At 44.5% G+C, this 21,245-nt stretch overlaps 1 protein-coding gene across 5 annotated transcripts in view; it reads left to right on the top strand.

The window, feature by feature from the left end:
• Positions 1-20,544, top strand: part of SSH2 (slingshot protein phosphatase 2) — a 244,035-nt gene extending 223,491 nt beyond the window's left edge. For all 5 annotated transcript variants that reach the window (XM_060082986.1, XM_060082988.1, XM_060082990.1 and 2 more), the window contains 4 exons: positions 1,604-1,750; positions 5,077-5,277; positions 14,319-15,153; positions 17,305-20,544. In XM_060082986.1, coding sequence (XP_059938969.1) covers positions 1,604-1,750; positions 5,077-5,277; positions 14,319-15,153; positions 17,305-19,392 — 3,271 coding nt within the window. In that variant the 3' untranslated portion in view covers positions 19,393-20,544. The remainder of the gene's footprint in view (positions 1-1,603; positions 1,751-5,076; positions 5,278-14,318; positions 15,154-17,304) is intronic.
• The last annotated feature ends 701 nt before the right edge of the window (positions 20,545-21,245 follow it).

Raw genomic sequence — 21,245 nt, forward strand, 5'->3', positions numbered from 1 at the left:
TGCTGGAGTGTTTTCCACAGGTGCATGTTGCTTGCTTTTACTTAATCTTTTTTTTTTTTTTTTTTTTGGCCACACCGCACGGCATGTGGGATCCTAATTCCCTGACCAGGGAATCGAACCCTCTCCCCCTGCAGTGGAAGCGCCGAGTCTTAACCACTGGACCAACAGGGAAGCCCAGCTTGCTTTTTAAATTAAAAAGAAAAAATCCTTTCTAGTAATGGACTTTGATGCTAAGTTAAAACAGATTCAAACCATGTCCCAGAAAAATTTTGGTTGCTTGACCTTAACCACAGAATTGGTTAGCTTGGCTCTCCCTTTTTGTAGTCATTTCTCTGACTTCAGTGATTGGGTTTGTAGAACCCCACGTGTGGTTCTAAGAAGGAAGCAGCTTCTACAGAGGGAAATGAGTGAGTCTGTGATGTGTTGTTGGAGTTGACAACAGTGATGTCTAAGTCCATACAGCACTGAGAAAAGGTAATCCTTTGGCAGATTAAACCGAAGCATTTATTGAGATTGCACAGTGAGAGAGATAGCAAAAGAAATTTTTGATACAGAAACCATTTTCTACAAGCCTGGGAGAACTCTCAGACACATCTGCTGCCATAGCAGCCAGGAATGCCGCCTAGAGAGTTAAGAGAGTTTTAAGTCCAACTTTCCTCTGACCCTACCAGCCTGGCCTCACTTGCCTTCATGTAGTTTAAGGAGAGTAATAGAGCAAAAGCTGGCAACCTGTCATTTAGAAAGATAGGAGGGAATGTTTCCTTCTATTTTTTTTCTTAAGGTACATGTTAATAGTCTGATTTAATACAGATGACTTACAAAAAATAAATTTTGTTGCTGGTAATTTTAGTGACTGCAGAGAAATTGTCAGATCATGGGCCTCAAGTTGATTCTTTGGAGTAAAATGCAAGGCCTATTTTCAAAAGACTCTGAAAGATGAGATTGTATAACTAAACACAAACTGAAAATGGAATATAGATGTTGAACTTGGTAGACAGCTTTTCTCTTAATAACTTCCTGATACCCAGGTATGCCCAGGACCCTGTTATACAATTTCTGTATTAAATAAGGATAGCCTCTTAGGTTTGTTTGGTTTTTTTTTTTTTAGCTTTCTTCAATATTTTAGTATTTAATTTCAGCCTCAGGAATAAACAAGTTTGTTTTTTATTTATTTATTTTTATTTTTGGCTGCGTTGGGTCTTCGTTGCTGTGCACAGGCTTTCTCTAGTTGTGGTGAGCGGGGGCTACTCTTGGTTGCGGTGCGTGGGCTTCTCATTGTGGTGGCTTCTCTTGTTGTGGAGCACGGGCTCTAGGCACGTGGGCTTCAGTAGTTGTGGCACTCGGGCTCAGTAGTTGTGGCTTGTGGGCTCTAGAGCGCAGGCTCAGTAGTTGTGGTGCATGGGCTTAGTTGCTCCGTGGCATGCGGGATCTTCCCAGACCAGGACTCGAACCCGTGTCCCCTGCACTGGCAGCCGGGTTCTTAACCACTGCGCCACCAGGGAAGCCCAGGAGTAAGCAAGTTTTAAATAAGAAAAATTCCAGCGCTGGGAATTGGATTTTGCCTGAGTAGTAGGGCTCATATTCTCCGTTGGTTTCCTCACAGGGTGCGATATATCTTGAATGTCACTCGAGAGATAGATAACTTCTTCCCAGGCGTCTTTGAGTATCACAACATTCGGGTATATGATGAAGAGGCAACGGATCTCCTGGCTTACTGGAATGACACTTACAAATTCATCTCTAAAGCAAAGTGAGTAATGGTCCCACACACACGTTCTGACCCCTCTTCCTTGTGCACCACACATGGTTGGGGTCTGAAAGCTGTAGATAACTTACTGATGATACTCAGAGGAAAGGAAGTAAAGAAAAAAAGGGAGACTGAGATCTCTTAATACTAAGAAAAGGATGACTAGTGACTTAATACTTTTGCTTTAAGTAGATGAAGCCCCTGGAAGATGATCTCATGTTGGCTATTTCCGTTGAGCACAAAATTAGAGAAAATAAACTCAAGCTGCAGTGAAAGAAATAGAAATGAGAGAAGGAAGAAATTCTGAAATAGAGAAGAAATTCTGAATGAGAGAAGGAAGAATTCTTAAGTTACCAACAGGGACACTTGAAAGTTATAGAATAGAAATTATTCCAGACAAGTGGAACACTTGATCCTGCTCTCTGAAGACAAGGAGAGAAACAGTACGCTTTGGACATTTTTCCCCATTCTTTTACTTTACTTTCATGCTACTCTAAATAGTGAAATTTTTCTCTGGCCCTTCTGTTGTTATCTTCCTTAAATTAATTGGTCCTTTTAGTGAAACAATTCCATAGTATTAATTTAGTGTTTAGTATTAGTATTAATATATCAACACTGATTTTTTAAGTCCCTGGGGATTTCTTTACCAGTCCTATTTATCCCTTCAGTAGAAAAAAACCATCAGTAAGCATGTTGGCCACATTCCCTCTGCAGGTGGGGTGACACTCAGAAGACCCAGGCCCTCAGCAGTGAAAGCATGGAGTGCTAACCACTGGACCGCCAGCGAATTCCCACTTCTGTTTTTAAAGTCCTCCTTCAAGAATGATACCACACCTCACTTAAGGACCTTCATGGTCAGGAAATGCTTCCTCTTAGTTGTCCTGAATCCCCATACTCTAGCTCTGAGCCCATTCTCTCAGTCTCTAACCAATACCTGAGAGACTGTTTTATACTGTTGAAGCTTCTGCCACTCATGGCATGCTTCCTATGTGCCATGTACTTTACACATATTCTCTCCTGTACGTTCCAAAACCCAGAGAGGCATATGCTGTCTTCCTTCTGTACAGAAGAGGACAGACTGCAGAGATGAGGTTCAGAGATATTAAGTAACTAGTGGTTGAGACAGGACTTGAACCTAAGATCATGTCTCATTTCAGTCCATCAAGTATATGGGAATAGTCTAGTTCCTTAAGGAAAGGGGACTGGAAAAGACTAAGCAAGTTGTCAGGGTTACAGCCAAAGAGGCTAGCGATCAAGGCGAGGCCCCAGTCCTAGTGAAGAGAAAGACTTGATTTCAGCAGGGCTGGGGTTAGAGGGAGATACGTGAGGCGCCCACATTACATTTACTGAGAGGCATGCACTCTCCATGTCCTGCAAGTATAGGTCAGCGTCTCAGAATGAGTGCCTCCCCTTAAGTGGCACCCTGGGCATCTCGTGTTTCACCCTAATCAGGGCCCTGGCAGTCCAGTGGTTAGGACTCCACATTTTCAGGGCCACTCTACCTACACGTGGTGAGTTTAGGATTCCTAATGTGATGTTGGGCTTAATTTGGACAGTCTAGCACTTGAAGTGAGGGGGTGGGGTGGGCAATGAACCTGAAAGGTGAAATTGGGCTAGGTGAGAACTAACTGCAGATCCTTCATTACCTGAGTTAGAAGCCATCCACTGAAAAAGCCCAGTTCAAAATGAAGAAATGTTTTCATAGGAGTGGATTTCATAATTGTATTTTTCTTAAGATTGTCCAAGTTTGAGCACCTTCCATGCCTGCAGGCATAGACCTGAAATTCGATGTATTAAAGTTGTCAGAGCTTGATGGGAAAATATAGAGCACATGTCTGAACTTCCATCTGCGTCACTGTGACATGGCTTGCCAACTGTAGTCTAAGTGAAAACTCTGTGGTGCCATAAGCAAAACAAACATGTCCTAGTCATTTGGGATCACCCAAACATACAGAGACACATATGCGCACCAACCATAGGACACTAAAATTTTACCTTTCTTTTGAGACTGTTTCAGTTATTCCAGACCATTCTCTCCATTCCCATAGCTTATCTGGCTGGCCCTCTCATTTTGGCACTTAACCTTATGCCTCCTTGCATTGGTGAGTTAACATTCATGTGTGTCTGTCTCCAGCAGGAGGATTATAAGCTTCTGGAAGGAAGCTTGTCTCCTGTAATACAGTGAGTGAGTGTATGAATAGATTTCCCCTGTTAGGCTGATGTGTGCATTTTTTAATTTATTGGAATAACCACTTGGGAAGGATTCCAGCCCACGTACACTAGTGATAAGAATAAATGTTCTTTTTTCTAGATTTTAAAATGTTGTTCCTACTTACAAGTGACAGATGTAATCAGGAGATCCATAAGTTTGTTCATACATTTAGCAAATATTTGAAGGCTTACTCTGGGCCAGACACTGTGTTATTAGCAGAATTAGCATAGCTGAGTAATGCTCAGATCCAAGGTAATGAGCTCTGGCATAAGACTGAGGAGTTTTGTTTGTTTGTTTGTTAGTGTCACTTTATGGTGACTTTGTTTTCTCTTACTTCCACCCCATAAAAAAACACAAAAACAGCTAATTATTCATTCCACCCTCCTTGCTGAGAAAGCCATGAGGTACATCACATGGTCCCATCCAGCTCCACGGGTTATATAGCCAGTCCCTAGACAGAACACGGGTGGTGGTGTTGTGAAAAGTAATATCCAGGGCTACATCTGAGTAAAGAGGAGAGTTAGTTTCATTTGGTTTGTGCTTTACTCCCGGGACAGAACTCTTACTGGAACTGGAACTGGAAGCAACTCACAACATTTGGGTAAATTAGATGAATCACTGCCACACCTGTAATTCAATAGCATGCCAGCCGTCAACGTGCCCCTGGGGCTGAAAGGACTGGCCTCCAGCCACACACAAAATGGGGTCCAGTCTCTAAAGAGAAAATTTTCCTTCTGTGCTCTGTGACCAACTGTCATTGCAATTACCATTTTGAATTTTAATTGTCTACTTCTCCCAATGAGTCCTAAACTTTAGGGAAAAACTGTTACTTATTTTTACATCCCAGACCTTGCACATTGTCTTAAACATGGTAAATCCCTGATAAATGTTTGCTGAATGAACTAGAGAGGCTTAATATTAACACTGAATATCGTTTGAGTGCACCAGAATTGCCCCACACATTTGATTAGAGGTGCACACAAGTGCAGTAAGGTGGGGTGAATTGCAAAGCAAGAAAATGGAAAGGCGAGACAGGAGACGTGGACACATTTAGAACCTAGCTCTTAAAGTGTACTCACTATTGTGTTTTCCTCCTTACCTCAATCCCCCAAACTAGGAAACACGGATCTAAATGCCTTGTGCACTGCAAAATGGGGGTGAGTCGCTCAGCCTCCACTGTGATTGCCTATGCGATGAAGGAGTATGGCTGGAATCTGGACCGAGCCTATGACTACGTGAAGGAAAGACGAACAGTGACCAAGCCCAACCCCAGCTTCATGAGACAGCTGGAAGAGTACCAGGGGATCTTGCTGGCAAGGTGAGTCCTTAATTGACTTCCTCAGGTTTTCCCTCCTTTATGCTCCCCAGGGCACAGTGAAATGTCCTTCTCTGCAGCTAGTTCTCACCTAATTTAAGTGTGTGATAGATTTGAAAATTGAAACCTCTATCCATCTAGTTTTTAAAAATTAAGTACCAGTATTTAAGATTAGCATGGAAGATTAGGCATTTAATCTAAACTAAAGACATTAAACTAAAGGGTGGAAATACTGTTCCCTTATTTCAGATCTCAATTAGGTGCAGATTTTAATAAATACTTCTCAACAGCTTCTAAGGCCAGATGCAGCTGCCTTATCAAAATGGATACTGATTGCTCCCAGGGTAGTGCTAGCTGAAATTCTTAGAAATTTTTTTTTTTTTAGGCTGCGTGGCATGTGGGATCTTGGTTCCCCAACCAGGGATCAAACCTGCACCCCCTGCAGTGGAGGTGCAGAGTCTTAACCACTGGACTCCCAGGGAAGTCCCTGGCCCATTCTTTTAAAACAAGTACCTGCTGCTGCTTTGGGTTTGTTTTTTGTTTTTTTTTTGTTTTTTTTTTTTCCAGTGCTTGGTTTCACTGAACCTTCAACAGTAATTCTGGTCATGTGACAAATCTGTAGAATTGGGATATATATAACCCATTTGAGGTATGAAGGGGCTTCCCAGAAATAGCTCTCTTGTTTTCTTTTTTAAGATCTTTTAATCTGATTTTATATATATATGTTTTGCAGAAATGCAGAAAATTACAAAGGGAGAAATCATTTAGAAACTCAATAACCACAGAAAGCAGTTGACATTATCTTACCTCTTATCACATATATTGATGGATTTTTTTTTTTTCCCACAAAACCTGTTCTTCAGCCTTACTTCTTCACCCAGTATTAGGTCTTTTTTTTTTTTTTTTAAACTGTGGCAGCGTTTATTGAGCACTTACACTGCACTTAACTGCCACTGTTCCTTTTTTTCCCCTAGCTTTATTGAGATACAATTGATGCACAACATTGCATAAGTTTAAGGTGTCCAGTGTATTGATTTCATACATTTACATACTGCAAGCTGATTAACACTGTAGCATTAGCTAACACCTCCATCACCTGACATAACTGCCGTTTCTTTTTTGTGGTAAGACTATTTAAGATCTCTCTTAGCAACATTCAAGTATATGATTCAGTATTATTAGCTATAATTACCATGCTGTACATTAAATCCCCAGAACTTTATAATCTCATAACTGGAAATTTGTACCCTTTGACCAACATTTCCCCATTTCCCTCAACAACCCCACCCACGCCCTGGTAACCACCACTCTACTCTCTTTGTCTGAGTTTAGCATTTTTAGATTCCATGTATAAGAGATACCACCGTACAGTATTTGTCTTTCTCTGTCTACCCAGTACTAGGTCTTGAACATCTTCCTGTATCAATAAGAACTGGCTCTTTCAACAATAATTTGGTAATTGGTTATAAAATGAGTAATTTCACTACATTATTTTTATTACCCCTTTGGTGGTGAAAGCCACCTTCAGCTGATCTCAGGAAAAAGATTCAGTTTACTCTCTAAGTAAACTGAATTCAAGGATCAACTTCCTGAGATGCCACATGCTGTAGTTCCATGGAGTGCTATATTTTGCTTTGTTTTTCCATGTAGGCACATTCTAGGTGGTTTTGTTAGGGTGAAGGCACTGCTGCCTAGAAGCCTTCGGGGCTGATGCCAGAGTTTGACTCCAGTGAGTCTCATGACTTGGTCTCGACTCTTGAATCTGGGCTGTGTTTCTTCTGAACAAAATGGTAAATAGCCTTCCAGCCTAACCAGGCAGAGTGACCACCCTCCCACCGCCGAAGTATTGTGAAAATGTGGCCACAGCATAGCATTACAGTTTCCACTAAAAAACCCCTCCCATTTACTCAGTACTTGGCATGATTTCATCTGAGCCATTCTCTTAGGAGCATCCTGAAGTCTCCTCCACTTAAAAAGAATTTAGAGGTCTTTGGGGCCAGATTTTGATGACATTTTTAGATTACATCAGAAGGTAGGACAGAGCAGTTCTTTTTGGCACAAGAAAGAGGCATCTGAGGGTTGGATGAGACACAAATATTGTATATTCCCAGACGCACACATGACGGATATTAGGCAGTGTCCTCACGTGACCCGTTGAGAGGAAGGATACTGTGTGTCCTGCCAATTTCAGTATTTATTCTGGAATCCCAGGCAAGCTGTTGGGTTGGGGTGTTTTTTTGGGTTTTTTTTTTTTAGCGTATGTAGTTTTTCTTAGATGTTAAAGGTATTTCAGAAAAATCTTAGATGAGGATAAAAAGGGCAACATAAACCCACAAGTCACCCTGCCTCTTCCCTTTCCCTTTTGGTTCCATCCTGCCTTCCTGGTCTTGATTCATGGAGGAGGGGCAAGCCCTGGGGAGTGAGAAAACCACAGAATTTGAGTCAGTAGATGTGGTTTCCGTTCCTGGTTCACCCCCTTGCTGCAACTTTGAGAAGTTAATTCACAGTTCTGATCCTCACCTGACCCCATCTATAAAATGAAAATCAAGAGACCTAGCTCACAGGGTTATTGTAAATAAAAGTGTATATAATGTATATTATGTACTCTTAAGGGTTATTCAGATATGGTTCTCATCAAGCCCCTCCTGCAAGGCTACCCAGAGAACACACATGCATGTGCCATTCAGTTCCTCCAGCCACTGCCTTCCACCACCAACAGACACACTAACTGTGTTAGAAACTGGAATGGAAGTGTCCTGGAATTTTCTGTATTGTGATGTTTCCTGAATTTTAAAAGCTAAAATCTAGTGCTGGGGGTGTCACTTAGGCTGCTTTCAGCTGCAAGTAATAGAATATCTTCATCAACTGGGATTTCAGCAAGAAGCAGCACACTCAGATTATACAGGGAAGACTTTATAAAGGGACTGTTTACAAAGATGTAGGACTGTAGTGGAATCAAGGAACTTATATCAGCAGAGCTGTTTGGTAATAGCTCCTGGGCCCAGAGAGGGATGGCGCAGTTACTAGAACCTAGAAGGAGACTCCTGGAGAAAAGGCACCTTCAGAGAGGAGCGGTAGCCTTCAGTCAGGGGACCCAGCCAGCCAGGGTGGCCCTGCGGGGAAGGAGCTACAGGACTAGAGGACTGCCTTCACTCTCCTCCCTCCAGTCTCCTGCTGGGGCTCGCCATTAGCCAAACCCTGTGGAAGTCCGAAGAAAGGGGGACCAGTGGAGGTGGTTCATACGTCAGTCTCCAGGGCAGAGAGCAGGGTAGAAAGGCTGAAGAGTGGATCTGCAGGAGCCAGCACCCAGCTGTAGGTAGTTAAAAAGTTGGACCATTGGGCCTCCCTGGTGGCGCAGTGGTTGAGAGTCCGCCTGCCGATGCAGGGGATACGGGTTCGTGCCCCGGTCTGGGAGGATCCCATGTGCCGCGGAGCGGCTGGGCCCGTGGGCCATGGCCGCTGAGCCTGCGTGTCTGGAGCCTGTGCTCCGCAACGGGAGAGGCCACGGCAGTGAGAGGCCCGCATACCGTAAAAAAAAAAAAAAAAAAGTTGGACCATTTACCTTCTTTTGTAGCAAGAAGCACCGAAGTAGACTGTAATGGGCTCGGGGATGTAATCAGGGACTTTGGTGCTCTCATCTTCCTGCTCTTACTTTCTTTTCTCCCTTCCTTAGTTAATAGCTTGGTCCTTGAATTTGCCTCATGATTGCCAGATATCTGCCACATTTCTAGGCATCTACATGTAAATTCCACAGCGTCGGGCTGAAAGAATGGGCATCTCAATTAGAGGAGAAGACTTTTCCCAGAAGCTCCCCAGTTGACTGCCACCCACCCACCCCACCCCACCCCCACAGGACCACTGACCAGGACTGGGTCATATTCTTAAAACCAATCACTGGGTAGGAAAATAGAATTTCCTGGACTGGTTAAAACAAATTCACATTCACTCTCTGGTGCTAAGGAAGTGCCACATTCCCTGAAACTGTGGGGCAGTGAACAGTCAAACCAAATCAGGCCTCTGCTAGTAAGGAAAAAGAGTAGGAGTGCCTCTTGGGTATATAGCTGTTAGGGTCTGCAATCTATGATGTGTTGTCAAGAAACAGCACTTGTAGGCTACCTGCCAGGCTGACTGCCAAGTAGATTGGGCCTCGCAGACTCTTGCCCAGCCCTAGAGTACTGCTCCAGGGTCTGTCTGCTTAGAAGAGCAAAGAAGGAGAAGCCCCAGATTCCTGTGACGGTCTGAAGCTCTGTCAAGCCTTGCAGCTTAGGTCACCAAGAGAGGAAAGTCCTTGGGAAAATCCCACTCAATTGTATTTGCAAAGAAATTCCATTTCCTCTCCAGGTGCTTAGATATCTTGTATTTCATATCTTCTCCCAGAAGGCACATGGTGGTTTTCCCAAAGAGATAGAGCTCTGATCCTAGCATTGTCAAGCACCATTGGTTGTCCAGAGTGGCACTGGGTGCTTAACTTGAGGTGGCAGCCCTCTGTTTGAGGGTATTAGCTTGGTACTTTGACCTCTTGGTAGAAGAAAAGTTTAACAGAGTGACTCTAGGCCCCTGTAGTGATTTATGAATTGGTTACAGTCTCTTAATCAGAATGTGAGAGGGTGGACCAAACAGTGACAGTCCCTCTGAAATACAAGGGACTTTTTGCATCTTTTAGTATGTCTTTAAGCCTCAGGGAGGCTAATATTTAATAGTCTCCTTTAGACCTAAAAGTGAGGGTATCATAAAGGCACTGATACTGTTCATATCTAATTTTATTTTTTCTGTTTTTATAGCTGGGGGATGGGAGTGAGGGCAGGAGGAGGGGTGTGTGTGTGTCAGTGTGTGTCAGTGTGTGTCAGTGTGTGTGTGTGTTGAAACCCTCCATTAAATTACCAGCAACCCTGTTTGTTATTCTGGAGTTGGATCATTTAGATATCTGGCAGATTTATGTTCCATTAGACAAGTTCAGATTTCATGCATCTGCGAGCTGGACCATGTGTCTGAGATATTAGGTTCCAGTGTATAAGGGGCAAGGAAGAAAAACTGGGTGGTGGCCAGGGAGAGTTCGTGACACATGTCCTCATAGATGTTAGTTTTGATTGTTTGAATGTCCCTGTCAGCAGGGCCAGAGGAGACAGAGCTGTCTTTCACCCTGGCTTTGCTGGTGAAGACATTGAAGTCTAGTTAGCTGGTACACAGTGGTCAGCCAGCAGGAGGGAACCCGAGAATGAGAGGACATGGATTCCTGGTCAGGTGACAGTCAATCACAAGTAAGGTTTAAAGGATTTTCTTAACAGCTTTTCAGTGAAATAATCTTAAAGTATTTAGGACCACGCACAGCACAGAAAATGCTCAATTGTTGATGCTTCTTCTCTTCCTTCTCCTCTTCTCTATAGGCTGCCTAATGCCCTAAGAAGTGACCATAAATAGTCTGATTTTACTACAACTGATACTCCATTTTTAGCAGTATTTTCCTCTATATAATTTTCTCAGAGTTGGTACTTTACCAAACATATAACAATAAGAAAGAAAGTGGAGGCAAGAGAATGGGACATCATATGCATCCTGTCATTTAGCTTTCCTTCTTGCTCATTTACTAAGTAAAAAGCCACATTCTTACCCAGAATGGCCCAGTCATCTCATGTGTGTCAGTGTGTTTAAGTGAATCCAAATTCAGGTCAGAGGCCACTCAAGGAGGACAAGAACCTGAGACTTGGTTGCATCATCCAGGCCACAAACCAACTCTGAAGTTCTTTTTGGCACTTGCTGCCTACCTGGAATAGGTCGGGGGAGTCAGCTGAGTATAAACATTAACAGTTTAAAATAACAAATATGATCTAATGTCTTACACCTATTCCTACCAGTGACGGAGCATTAGAATAAACTGGCTGAGAAAAGGCTTCACTGGGAGACAGTTTGGTGATACCAAGTAAAACTAATGATGCACATATGCCTTGTGACCCACCTTTTTTCCCCTCCTATATTTAACACCTTTGTGAAACCAAAGTGTGCACCAGGCACAAGAATGTCCATGGCAGTGTTGTTCGTAATAGCTAAAACTGCTTATCAACAGGGTGGATGAATAATAAATTGTGGCATATTCACTACACTCTATGAAATCACAGCTACACACATCGATGAGTCTTAAAACATATTAGGCATAAAAAGTTGTAGAAGAATACATACAGCATGATTTCACTGATGTAAAATTCAAAACATGCAAACTAAGCTATATATTGTTAGAACAAAACATGCGATGACACAATAAGGAAAAGGGAGGGAATGATAAGCACAAAATTCAGGTGACTGGTTACTAACCCCTGCACTGGGAGGAGAAGGGGGAATCGGGAAGGGCCACATGGAATAGCAGTGCTTCACAAGCTGTGGGGATGAGTATAATGACTATGTCAGAGAGCCGCCTGCCACTCTCCCTGCAGGTTTTACTGCAAAAATGAAAAAGGCAGCAGAATCAGACTTATTTTTGGATTGGGATTTTTCTTTCTCCTTTACAAGAGGTGTCAGTTTAATTCCAGAGCCCTGACCCAATATTTTCTGATGAATATCTTCCCCAAGAAGAGAAGGAAATCCCTGCTGGGTAAAGCAGCTATGATGTCAGCTACTTTCTCTGAGACTTGCACTGTTGGTGCCTAATAGCATAACATCAGTCTCTCGTTCCCTCTCAATTTATTAGTGATTTCCAGGCAGTTTTTTAAAAACATACTTTGGAGGGTTCTCGGGATCATGAAAATTTCCCATTTGCCTGTTGTTTGATGAGATAAGCTGTTCTTTACTATTAGGGTGAGAACAGCTACTCCCTGAGATATCTTCCCAGTGATTTGCATCACAGGACTTGTCCTGCCTTGGTGGGTGGTGGCTGAGAGGACTTGGTGCAGGTTTGAACATCCTCATGATAGGTGAGGGATGGAAGTTGGAGAACACAGTACTATTTAGGTCAGGAAACAGGGTGTCAGACAAAAAAGAAGAAGCTTTAAGGGGAGCACATTGGCACCCGTTGGTCACAAAGTACAGTTCGGACCCACCTATCCAACCAGTCAGCTTGCCCCTCCCCACAGCCACTCACTCGTTTGGGGTGTGTGATACGTTGTCTCCTCCTAGGGGTGGCTGGAGTTCGTGCAGCTTGGAAAGGGGGAAAACCCCACCTTACACCCAGCTACTTGATTATAGCTTGTCTTCATAAACAAATTGACCTGTGCCCTACCCAGAAAAGCACCCTTCTGCTGGGTAGGCCTGAGTCCGAGAGAGCCCCACCCAAGCAGCAGGCAGGCGGGGGAGCTGAGAGCAGGTGCAGAGTTGAGCACAAACAGGGGTTCACATTAGTGCAGGCATGTGACTCGGCAGAGATTCACAGGCAGCCAAGGCAGGTATGGCCCTGAGCCCAGGGTTAGTTGTTCTGGGCTGTTTCCATTCCACCCTGCGGCAAGGTAGCTCTTCATCAGCTTGTAAGTCATGGAAACCATACCCCCAAATGCCACATTTAGCAACCTGTTCCCTGGGCAGGTGATCCTGCCCAGCCACAGGGCCACCTTTCCCTTTTTCATTGGAGCTTTGAGAACTGTGCTTCCTTGTTAGAGTGTGGTTTGAAATGAGATCTCAGCAGACCTTCTCTCCATAAAATCAACCAAAGGATGGATGTGTGCATATAGTCTTTTTGGCCCACCTCCTTTTCCAGGGGTCACTTTAGCTTGATGGTTTTTATCCACAGTTGCTTATGAAAAGGCCTGTACTTCACGCTTATCCTCTTCCGTTCTGTTACCAACCTTTTTCTCCAGATTTACTAGCCTCATCTTTGCTTTCTCTTTTTTTTTGGCTGCGCCACATGTCCTGCAGGATCTTAGTTCCCAAACCAGGGATTGAACCCGGGGCCATGGCAGCGAAAGCACTAAGCCCTAACCACTGGAACGCCAGGGAACTCCCTCATCTTTGCTTTCTAATTCAAGAAAGATTACCACCCTCCTCACACTTCCACATCAGTGATTAATCCTATATTGATTATTTCTCTTTGTATTACTTGGATGCTGTTTTGGTTTTTTTTCCCCCAGTTATTAATATTAATCAGGCTCATTTTTTTAATTCAAAAATTGTAGACATACTACAGAGTGTAGAATGTAAAGCCCTCCCCAAAAGTAAAAGCCTAGGAACACTGTTACCGGTTTGGTGATGTTCCTCTAGATATTTTACTATACTTATTCTAATATGGGAACTGACTATTCCAAGTGTGTTCAACATGCTTTTCACTTAATAGTGTACCTTGAACATCATTCCACTAAAATATTTGGCTGTTTTTTTTTTTTAATTTTAAAAAATTTATTTATTTATTTATTTAGTCTGCACTGGGTCTTAGTTGTGGCACACAGGATCTTTTAGTTGCGGCATGAGGACACTCTTAGTTGCGGCATGTGGGATCTAATTCCCTGACAAGGGATCGAACCCGGGCTGCCTGCATTGGGAGCGCGGAGTCTTACCCGCTGGATCACCAGGGAAGTCCCCTTGACTGTTTTTAATAGCCTCATATAAGTGTATGGACTATAATTTAAATAAATTTTTTTTGGTGTTGCAGTATTACAGTAAACATCCTTATATGTATAGCTTTGTGCACTTCGGTAGTAGTATTTCTCCAAGTAAAAATTTTAAAGGGAGAGTTGCTGTTTAAAGGGTTAGATTTTGAGAGCTATTGCCAGATTTCATTCTTTAAAATTCTACAGTTCACACTCCTATCAACTGTGTATTATGAGAGGGCTAGTTTGACCAAACCATCATCAACACTGGCTGTTAACAACTGTCTTAGCTCTTATAAGTCTGATAGTAAAAAATCAGATCTCATATTCATTTGTTTTTGTTGTTATTTTGCTTTGTTTTTGTTGTTTGCTGTTAGTGAAATTGAGCCTCTTTTCAACTGTTGATTACCTACTTCCATTGGGCATTAACAAAGCATCTTGCAGGTTAAGATTTAAGTTTATCTGGGAGCGGTTTCCTGGGAGGGTATTGATTGTTTTCACAAACCAGAGTAAGACATTTCCTATGCATGTCCTCCACAGCAAACAGCGGCATAACAAGCTCTGGCGATCTCATTCAGATAGTGACCTCTCGGACCACCACGAACCCATCTGCAAAGCAGGACTAGAACTCAACAAGAAGGAGATCACCACCTCAGCAGACCAGATTGCCGAGGTGAAGACCATGGAGAGTCACCCACCCATACCTCCCGTCTTCGTGGAACATGTCGTCCCACAGGATGAAAATCAGAAAGGCCTGTGTACCAAAGAAAGAATGATCTGCTTGGAGTTTACTTCTAGGGAATTTCATGCCGGACAGATTGAAGATGAATTAAACCTAAATGACATCAATGGATGCTCATCAGGGTGTTGTCTCAATGAATCAAAATTCCCTCTTGACAACTGCCATGCATCCAAAGCCTTAATCCAACCTGGACAGGACCCAGAAATGGCCAACAAGTTCCCAGACTTAACAGTGGAAGATTTGGAGACAGACGCACTGAAAGCAGACATGAACGTCCACTTACTGCCCATGGAAGAATTGACATCCCGCCTGAAAGATCTCCCCATGTCCCCTGATCCTGACTCACCGAGCCCCCAACCCAGTTGCCAGGCTGAAGTCTCAGATTTCAGTACAGATCGCATTGACTTTTTTAGCGCGCTAGAGAAGTTTGTAGAGCTTTCCCAAGAAACCCGGTCCCGATCTTTTTCTCACTCAAGGATGGAGGAACTGGGAGGAGGAAGGAGCGAGGGCTGTCGGCTGTCAGTGGTCGAAGTAGCCCCTTCCGAAGCGACAGCTGATGATCAGAGAAGCAGCTCTCTGAGTAATACTCCCCATGCATCTGAAGAGTCTTCAATAGATGAGGAACAGTCAAAGGTAAAAACTGTCTTTATAGTTCTATGCCTAATGAAGTTCTCTTTAATGACAAAATATTTGGGACTCTGCTATGTTCACTCTATTTTTGATGTTGCTAAAGATTTAGGAAGGCGATGTGAGGGAGACAGTCTGGCGTGAAAATTTAGGGTTTAAATATTTTTCTAAATCAGTTGCCTTTCAAGGAATTTATCTTTCCAGGCTTTTGGTGTCATTGGAAGCACTTCTGAGAGGGGATGAGGGAAGAGGGATTAGCCAAAACAAATGTCCTGCCTGACCAAGGAGAGGGTCCCCTTGGGACCTCTGCAGTTCAGATCAAATCTCACCAACAGTGAGGTGCCAGGGACTGATCTGTTGCCTGAGTGAGACGTGTGTCTCTTTGAGAGGATGGATTTGTTTGGGAAATTCTTTCTGCCTCAGAAAATTCAAAGACTAGACGTGTGTTAATAGTTGTTGGAGTAGCAACTGATTCCCATGCTGAGTTCTTGCTATTAATAATGTCTCTGACTTGTTCCTCATTGCAGACGCTGTGGTATTCAAGAATTGAGGGATGGTGTGGGGAAATGATTTGGGAGCAGACAGAATCCCAGGATTCGTCTCAGTGGCATGAGTTCTTATGAGCCGTCTCAGACCAGGGAAAGAATTACTATACATCATCAACTCTAAGACTCACACTTATTCTCATTTTGACTTTTGAAATTGGGTTGCATCTTAAAAACAATGATATCTTATGTCAGTATAATACAGTAATTGGGAAGCAAGTGGGGACAGATGTACTCTAAGATAAATGAAGTCATTTCACGATTTCAGTGGAGCTGACTAGATTCTTGACATCTCCTAATTGCTGTCTACTTATATTTACCACCTCGTTCACTCCTCATCTGTTCTCTCTCTTCTTAACTACCCCAGGGCAGTTGTTGCCTCTGCTTCTGTCTTCTCCTCTCCCCAAAAGCTATGCCTCTATTTCATTTCTACTGGGAAGATCAGAATGCCTGAGCTCTCCTTTGGACTAGTGGATGTAGTGGCTCTGACAGAAATAGCTTTTCTGCAAAGTTCTGGTCATATGAGCACTCTCTCCACAGCCCATGCACACACTGGGCCTGCTGTGGCTTCTCTCCCAGCCTTGGCAAGTTCGCCTCTGCCTGATGTCCCAGCAGATTTCTCCCAAAGGCATAACTGATCTTGTTAGTTTGTACTAGCTCTGACTCTTTTTGAAGGAGAAAAACAAGAACAATTCCTAGGGAAATACTGTACCTTGAAGGTTTATAAAAATGTTAACAAAGTAGATTGATGGTCATAATGATGTTGCTTTAAGAGATGTCCAAGGGCCATTTCTAAATTTTGAAATTCTTATTTTTTTACAGTAGGACTTGATTTTGCATTGGCCAGTTTTCTTTGGCCTTGTTCTAAATCCATCTGGGAATATGTAACTGGTGGAACATTAAAATGTCAGATTCGCAGTTTCTAAGTTTGCTCAGGCATGTGGCTGCATAAGCCAAGGAAGAAGCCATGTGAAACATAGGAACTGTGCAGTCAGATATAGAGTGCCCCCATGTGCTGGGATGCGGCTGCTGGGAGAAGCAGTGGGAGGATGTGGACGAAAGCTGGCAAGACAAAGGACAGAAGAGAGCAGTGAGTCTCCACATCAGACATCCAGCTTCTTCTAACACTGGGCATATTTAAGGTGGCCACTGAGCCCTTCAGTGGAACTCTTCCCCTTGAACCAAGTTAGGATCAAACAGGAAGGGGATAGGCTAGAGAGGAGAGGTTTTATTTACCCCAGTATGGCCTAAATCCTGAAGGCTCATGGTCTTAGGAAAATAAGGATTATAGGAGCCTCCAAGGCTACTTGCTTTTTACTTTTGGAGCAAGATACTGGATTAGAATCCTATTTGAGTCAACAGAACAGAAGTTTACTAGACAGTGACACAACCTGTGACTAATTTTGTATCTCTGCCTTTGATGAATCCGGTTTTTTCTTGTACGACAAAACAGAATACAACCCCAGGCAGAGGACAGTCCCAGGCACTCCATGATTTGTGTCCTCAGAGAGCCAGAAGGTTCTCCTGGATCAGAGGATTAGTAAGCAAAACATCTGGCATTTTCAATTGGATTACAGTTTGCCATAACCATCTCGCTGTTTTCTCTTCTTAGGCAATCTCAGAACTGGTCAGCCCAGACATCTTCATGCAGTCTCACTCAGAAAATGCAATTTCAGTCAAAGAAATCGTCACTGAGATTGAATCCATCAGTCAAGGAGTTGGACAGATTCAAGTGAAAGGCGACGTCCTATCCATTCCATGCCATACACCAAAGAAGCACATCGTCCATGAGCTGCCCCTTGAGAGGGCCCAAGCCGCAGAGAACAAACCTGGAAATCTGGAGCAGAGTGGAGGTTCCTGCACAGCCCAGCCTGAACTGGCCAAAGACTCAGGGAAGTGGGAGCCAGAAGGGTGCCCGGTGGCACACTCATCCACCACAGAGTTGGAAGAAGAGGAACCAGCTGAGGGGGAACAAGAGCTCTGGGGCCCAGGGATGCCCCCGGGTGCCAAGTGGTACCCCGGGTCCGTGAGGCGAGCCACCTTGGAGTTTGAGGAGCGCTTGCGGCAGGAGCAAGAGCACCACGGTGCTGCCCCTGCTTGTACCTTGTTGTCCACTCGTAAGAATTCCAAGAATGATTCTTCTTCTGTGGCAGATCTAGCACCAAAAGGGAGGAGTGATGAAGCCACCCTAGAACATTCATTTGTCCCCAAGGAACCAGAGATGAGCAAGGGCAACGGGAAATGCAGTGGGTCCGAGGCTGGCTCCCTACCCCATTCTGAGCAGCATGCCCCCGCTCCAGCACCCGAGCTGCTGGGGTCTCGCCCGTTGCCAGCTCCTCAGAAGTGCCCAGGGTCAGGTCCCAGAACGCAGCAGGAAGGAGTCCTGAAGGACCAGAGGACGTCAGTCTCGTGCCAGGGACCTGAGACACCGGCAGTCCCTCTGCCTCTCCCCAGGGAGAGAGAAGCCATGGGATACACCCACACGGCCACGACACCTGCTCACGGGCCGGACGGGGAAACAGCCACCAGCGGAAAGAGCGGGGCGCAGGGACCGAGGAAAGTGGGAGTGGAGGAGTCCATCGCTGTCCTCTGTGCACTGGATGAAAATCGGAACCGGACACTGAGCCCCGACCGGGCTTCCCTGCACCCCAGAGCGCTACCTCTGCCTCATTCTTCCTCTCCCGAGCATGAGCACGGCAGGCCCGCCCACCCAGCCCCCACCCCGAGCAGCCCTGAAGACTGGGGCAACAGCCCAGCAACTGCCCCGGAGATAGCAGCGCCTTCTGTCAGTCACTCAGCCCACCTGCTTGGTGCCAGCTTAGCTTACCTGCATCCCCAGACGGTGGTTCACCTGGAAGGCTTCACAGAGCAAAGCAGCAGCACAGACGATGAGCCCTCTGCGGAGAAGCGCAGCTGGGAAGAAAGTCAGGAGGGCCCCCTCTCCAGGGGCGGTGAAGTGCCATATCGGGGCTCCCAGTTAAGTTGCGAAGACCTGTGTTTAATTAGCAAACTCGGCGACAGTGTTGGGGAGCAACAAGAAGAACTGGACCCATCGCCTGTAGCCTGTCAGCTCCCACACGGCTCTAGTAGTGACGGTATGAAGGGTCTCAGTCACAGCCCCAGTGGGGTGAAGGAATGCGCTAAAGAAATCGAGTCCCGAGCGATTTCCCAGGTAGGGCTCCCCAAACCATCGCAGATGAGGCGTTCAGCTTCCCTCGCCAAGTTAGGTTACCTGGACCTCTGTAAAGACTGTTTACCGGAGACGGGGCCTGTCTGCTCTGAGTCCCCTCATCTCAAACTGCTTCAGCCCTTCCTCAGAATGGGCTCGGGAATGGAGGCCCAGGAGGCCCCAGAAAACCCAAATGCTCCCCAGAACCTAGAGCCCACCAAGTATTTCATAGAGCAACTCAAAACAACAGAGTGTATCGCACAGAGCAAGCCGGTGGAGAGGCCCCTTGTACAGTATGCCAAAGAATTTGGTTCTAGTCAGCAGTGTTTGCTCCCCAGGGCAGGACCTGAATTGACTAGTTCTGAAGGAGGCCTTCCTTTGGTACAGACCCAGGGACTGCAGGGTGCAGGCCCAGCTCCAGGGCTGGCTGTAGTGCCCCGTCAGCAGCACGGCAGAACTCACCCCCTAAGGAGACTGAAAAAAGCAAATGATAAAAAACGGACAACCAACCCCTTCTATAATACCATGTGATTCTGAGCCTCTACATGTGACTTTCTGAAAGAAATGTTTGTAAAAGGGGCAGGTGTAATATGTAAGGAACATGCACTTTATTGGTTAATTTTATAATATTTTGGTCATTTTACTGTTCCTGGCGCATGCAGGGTTTGGTTTTTTTCCTCTGTGTGTGTGTGTGAGAGAGAGAGAGAGTTTGATTTGGACGGCAAGACCATTTTATCATTTTTTATTTTTGGAAAATGCAAACCTCAAAAAATACTCATTTTCAAAGAACACCTTTATCAAAGGCAAATTGCTGTTTTTCAATCTACTGCCACCTGCTCCTCATATTGCCCCCTGAAGGAAGGCATGCTTGCTTGATTGAGGAAGGAAGCAGATGGGGAAGGTGGGGTTGAAGCTGGGAATTGGAAATGCTGCCCCAGGCCTGTGTGATGATGGTTAGGTCTTCAGACCTGATGCATTGGATTCACTGAAGGGGGCAGCCCAACGTCAGCATGCTCTCAGACTTGGTCCCCAGCCCCAGCCCCAGCCCCTTGGAGTTCCTGAAATGGGCAGGTTCTGCTTTGCTCTCAAAGAGGGTATTCCAGATCATTTCTCCTGGTCTCCAGAGTATCATTACAAAAAGGCATGATAATGGCTGGCTTTGTAAACTTATCAAGCAAATACGTTTTTACCCCAAGCAAATAATTTTATTAAATTTAAAATGAACTCCAAAGGCAATCTGAGAGGTCCTCTCTAGAGGAAAGCAGAAGAGAAGGAGGTGAAATTGGGGGTGGAGAGGCCACCACTGCCCAGTATCTTCCAGGTGGATGGGCTCCACACAGGTGGTCATCCTACCCCACCCACCCATCCCCTGGGAATGTGCCCTGCAGCATTCTCCCTACTAAAACACAATAGGGACAAGTTTGAAAAACAGCAATTAAAAGTCAGTGTGTTCTTGTAAAATGAATACATATGTAGGGTTTTAACCCTTTCGTTACTTGAATAATTCTGTGGGCCTTCTAAGTTTAATGGCCATATTTTTTCCAATTTATTTTCCTCCCTCATGCTGTTTCTCCCAGTGCTGCCTATTTTTTTTAAATTTTGTAGGTATTTGAATTGTTACATTACATATGTATAACCTCCATTGAATGCAAAGTTTTCTTTTTAATATTATCACTGTTAACACTTGACGTAAGTTTTTTTTTTTCCTTTTCCTGGAAGATTTGTCATTTCTCTAGTTTATACACAGTACTTATGTACATAATGTCGTCACTTTCTTACATTGTTTTGTTGTTAATGTTGTATGTTGTAGGGTCTTTTTGACTTATCCATTTTAAGAAATAGTAAAGCTGCAACTGGAAAACATACGGACACCACAGAAATAAGACTGATGGGTGTTGGTAGGAATCTGCAGAGTATATATTGATGGTGGGTTTTTTTTAAATGGAGACTTCTAATCACCAGCTCCTGCCAAATTATGCGTTAGTAACTTCCTCCTCAGAGAAACCCCTAAAGGCTCCTATTAGATCACAGTTTGACTGAAGGCTGATTCCTCTTTGAGACTGAAATCCCAGAATGTTGTTCGCCACTAGCTGAACCAGAGCCAGGGAGTATATGTGAGTGTTACTGCTGCCCAAGGTGGAAGCTCCTAATGGATTAGGCTGAAGGGCTGCAGGGAGGCCTCAGCCAAGGGCAGGCACCCTTAATGACCACGTTTAGGATGCTATTGCTTTGCTGCTATTGTGGAGGTCCTTAACACAGGAGCACCTGCCGTAAACAAGCCTATTTCAGCTACTTACAGAAAACATATTTAGCTTGGAATGGAACACCCACTGCAGCTCATCAGAGCTGAAGAGGTTTGCAAATTTGCTTCCTGTTTGCTTTGG

This window comes from Mesoplodon densirostris, chromosome 18, assembly GCF_025265405.1.
Source record: "Mesoplodon densirostris isolate mMesDen1 chromosome 18, mMesDen1 primary haplotype, whole genome shotgun sequence".
Lineage (NCBI taxonomy): Eukaryota > Metazoa > Chordata > Mammalia > Artiodactyla > Ziphiidae > Mesoplodon > Mesoplodon densirostris.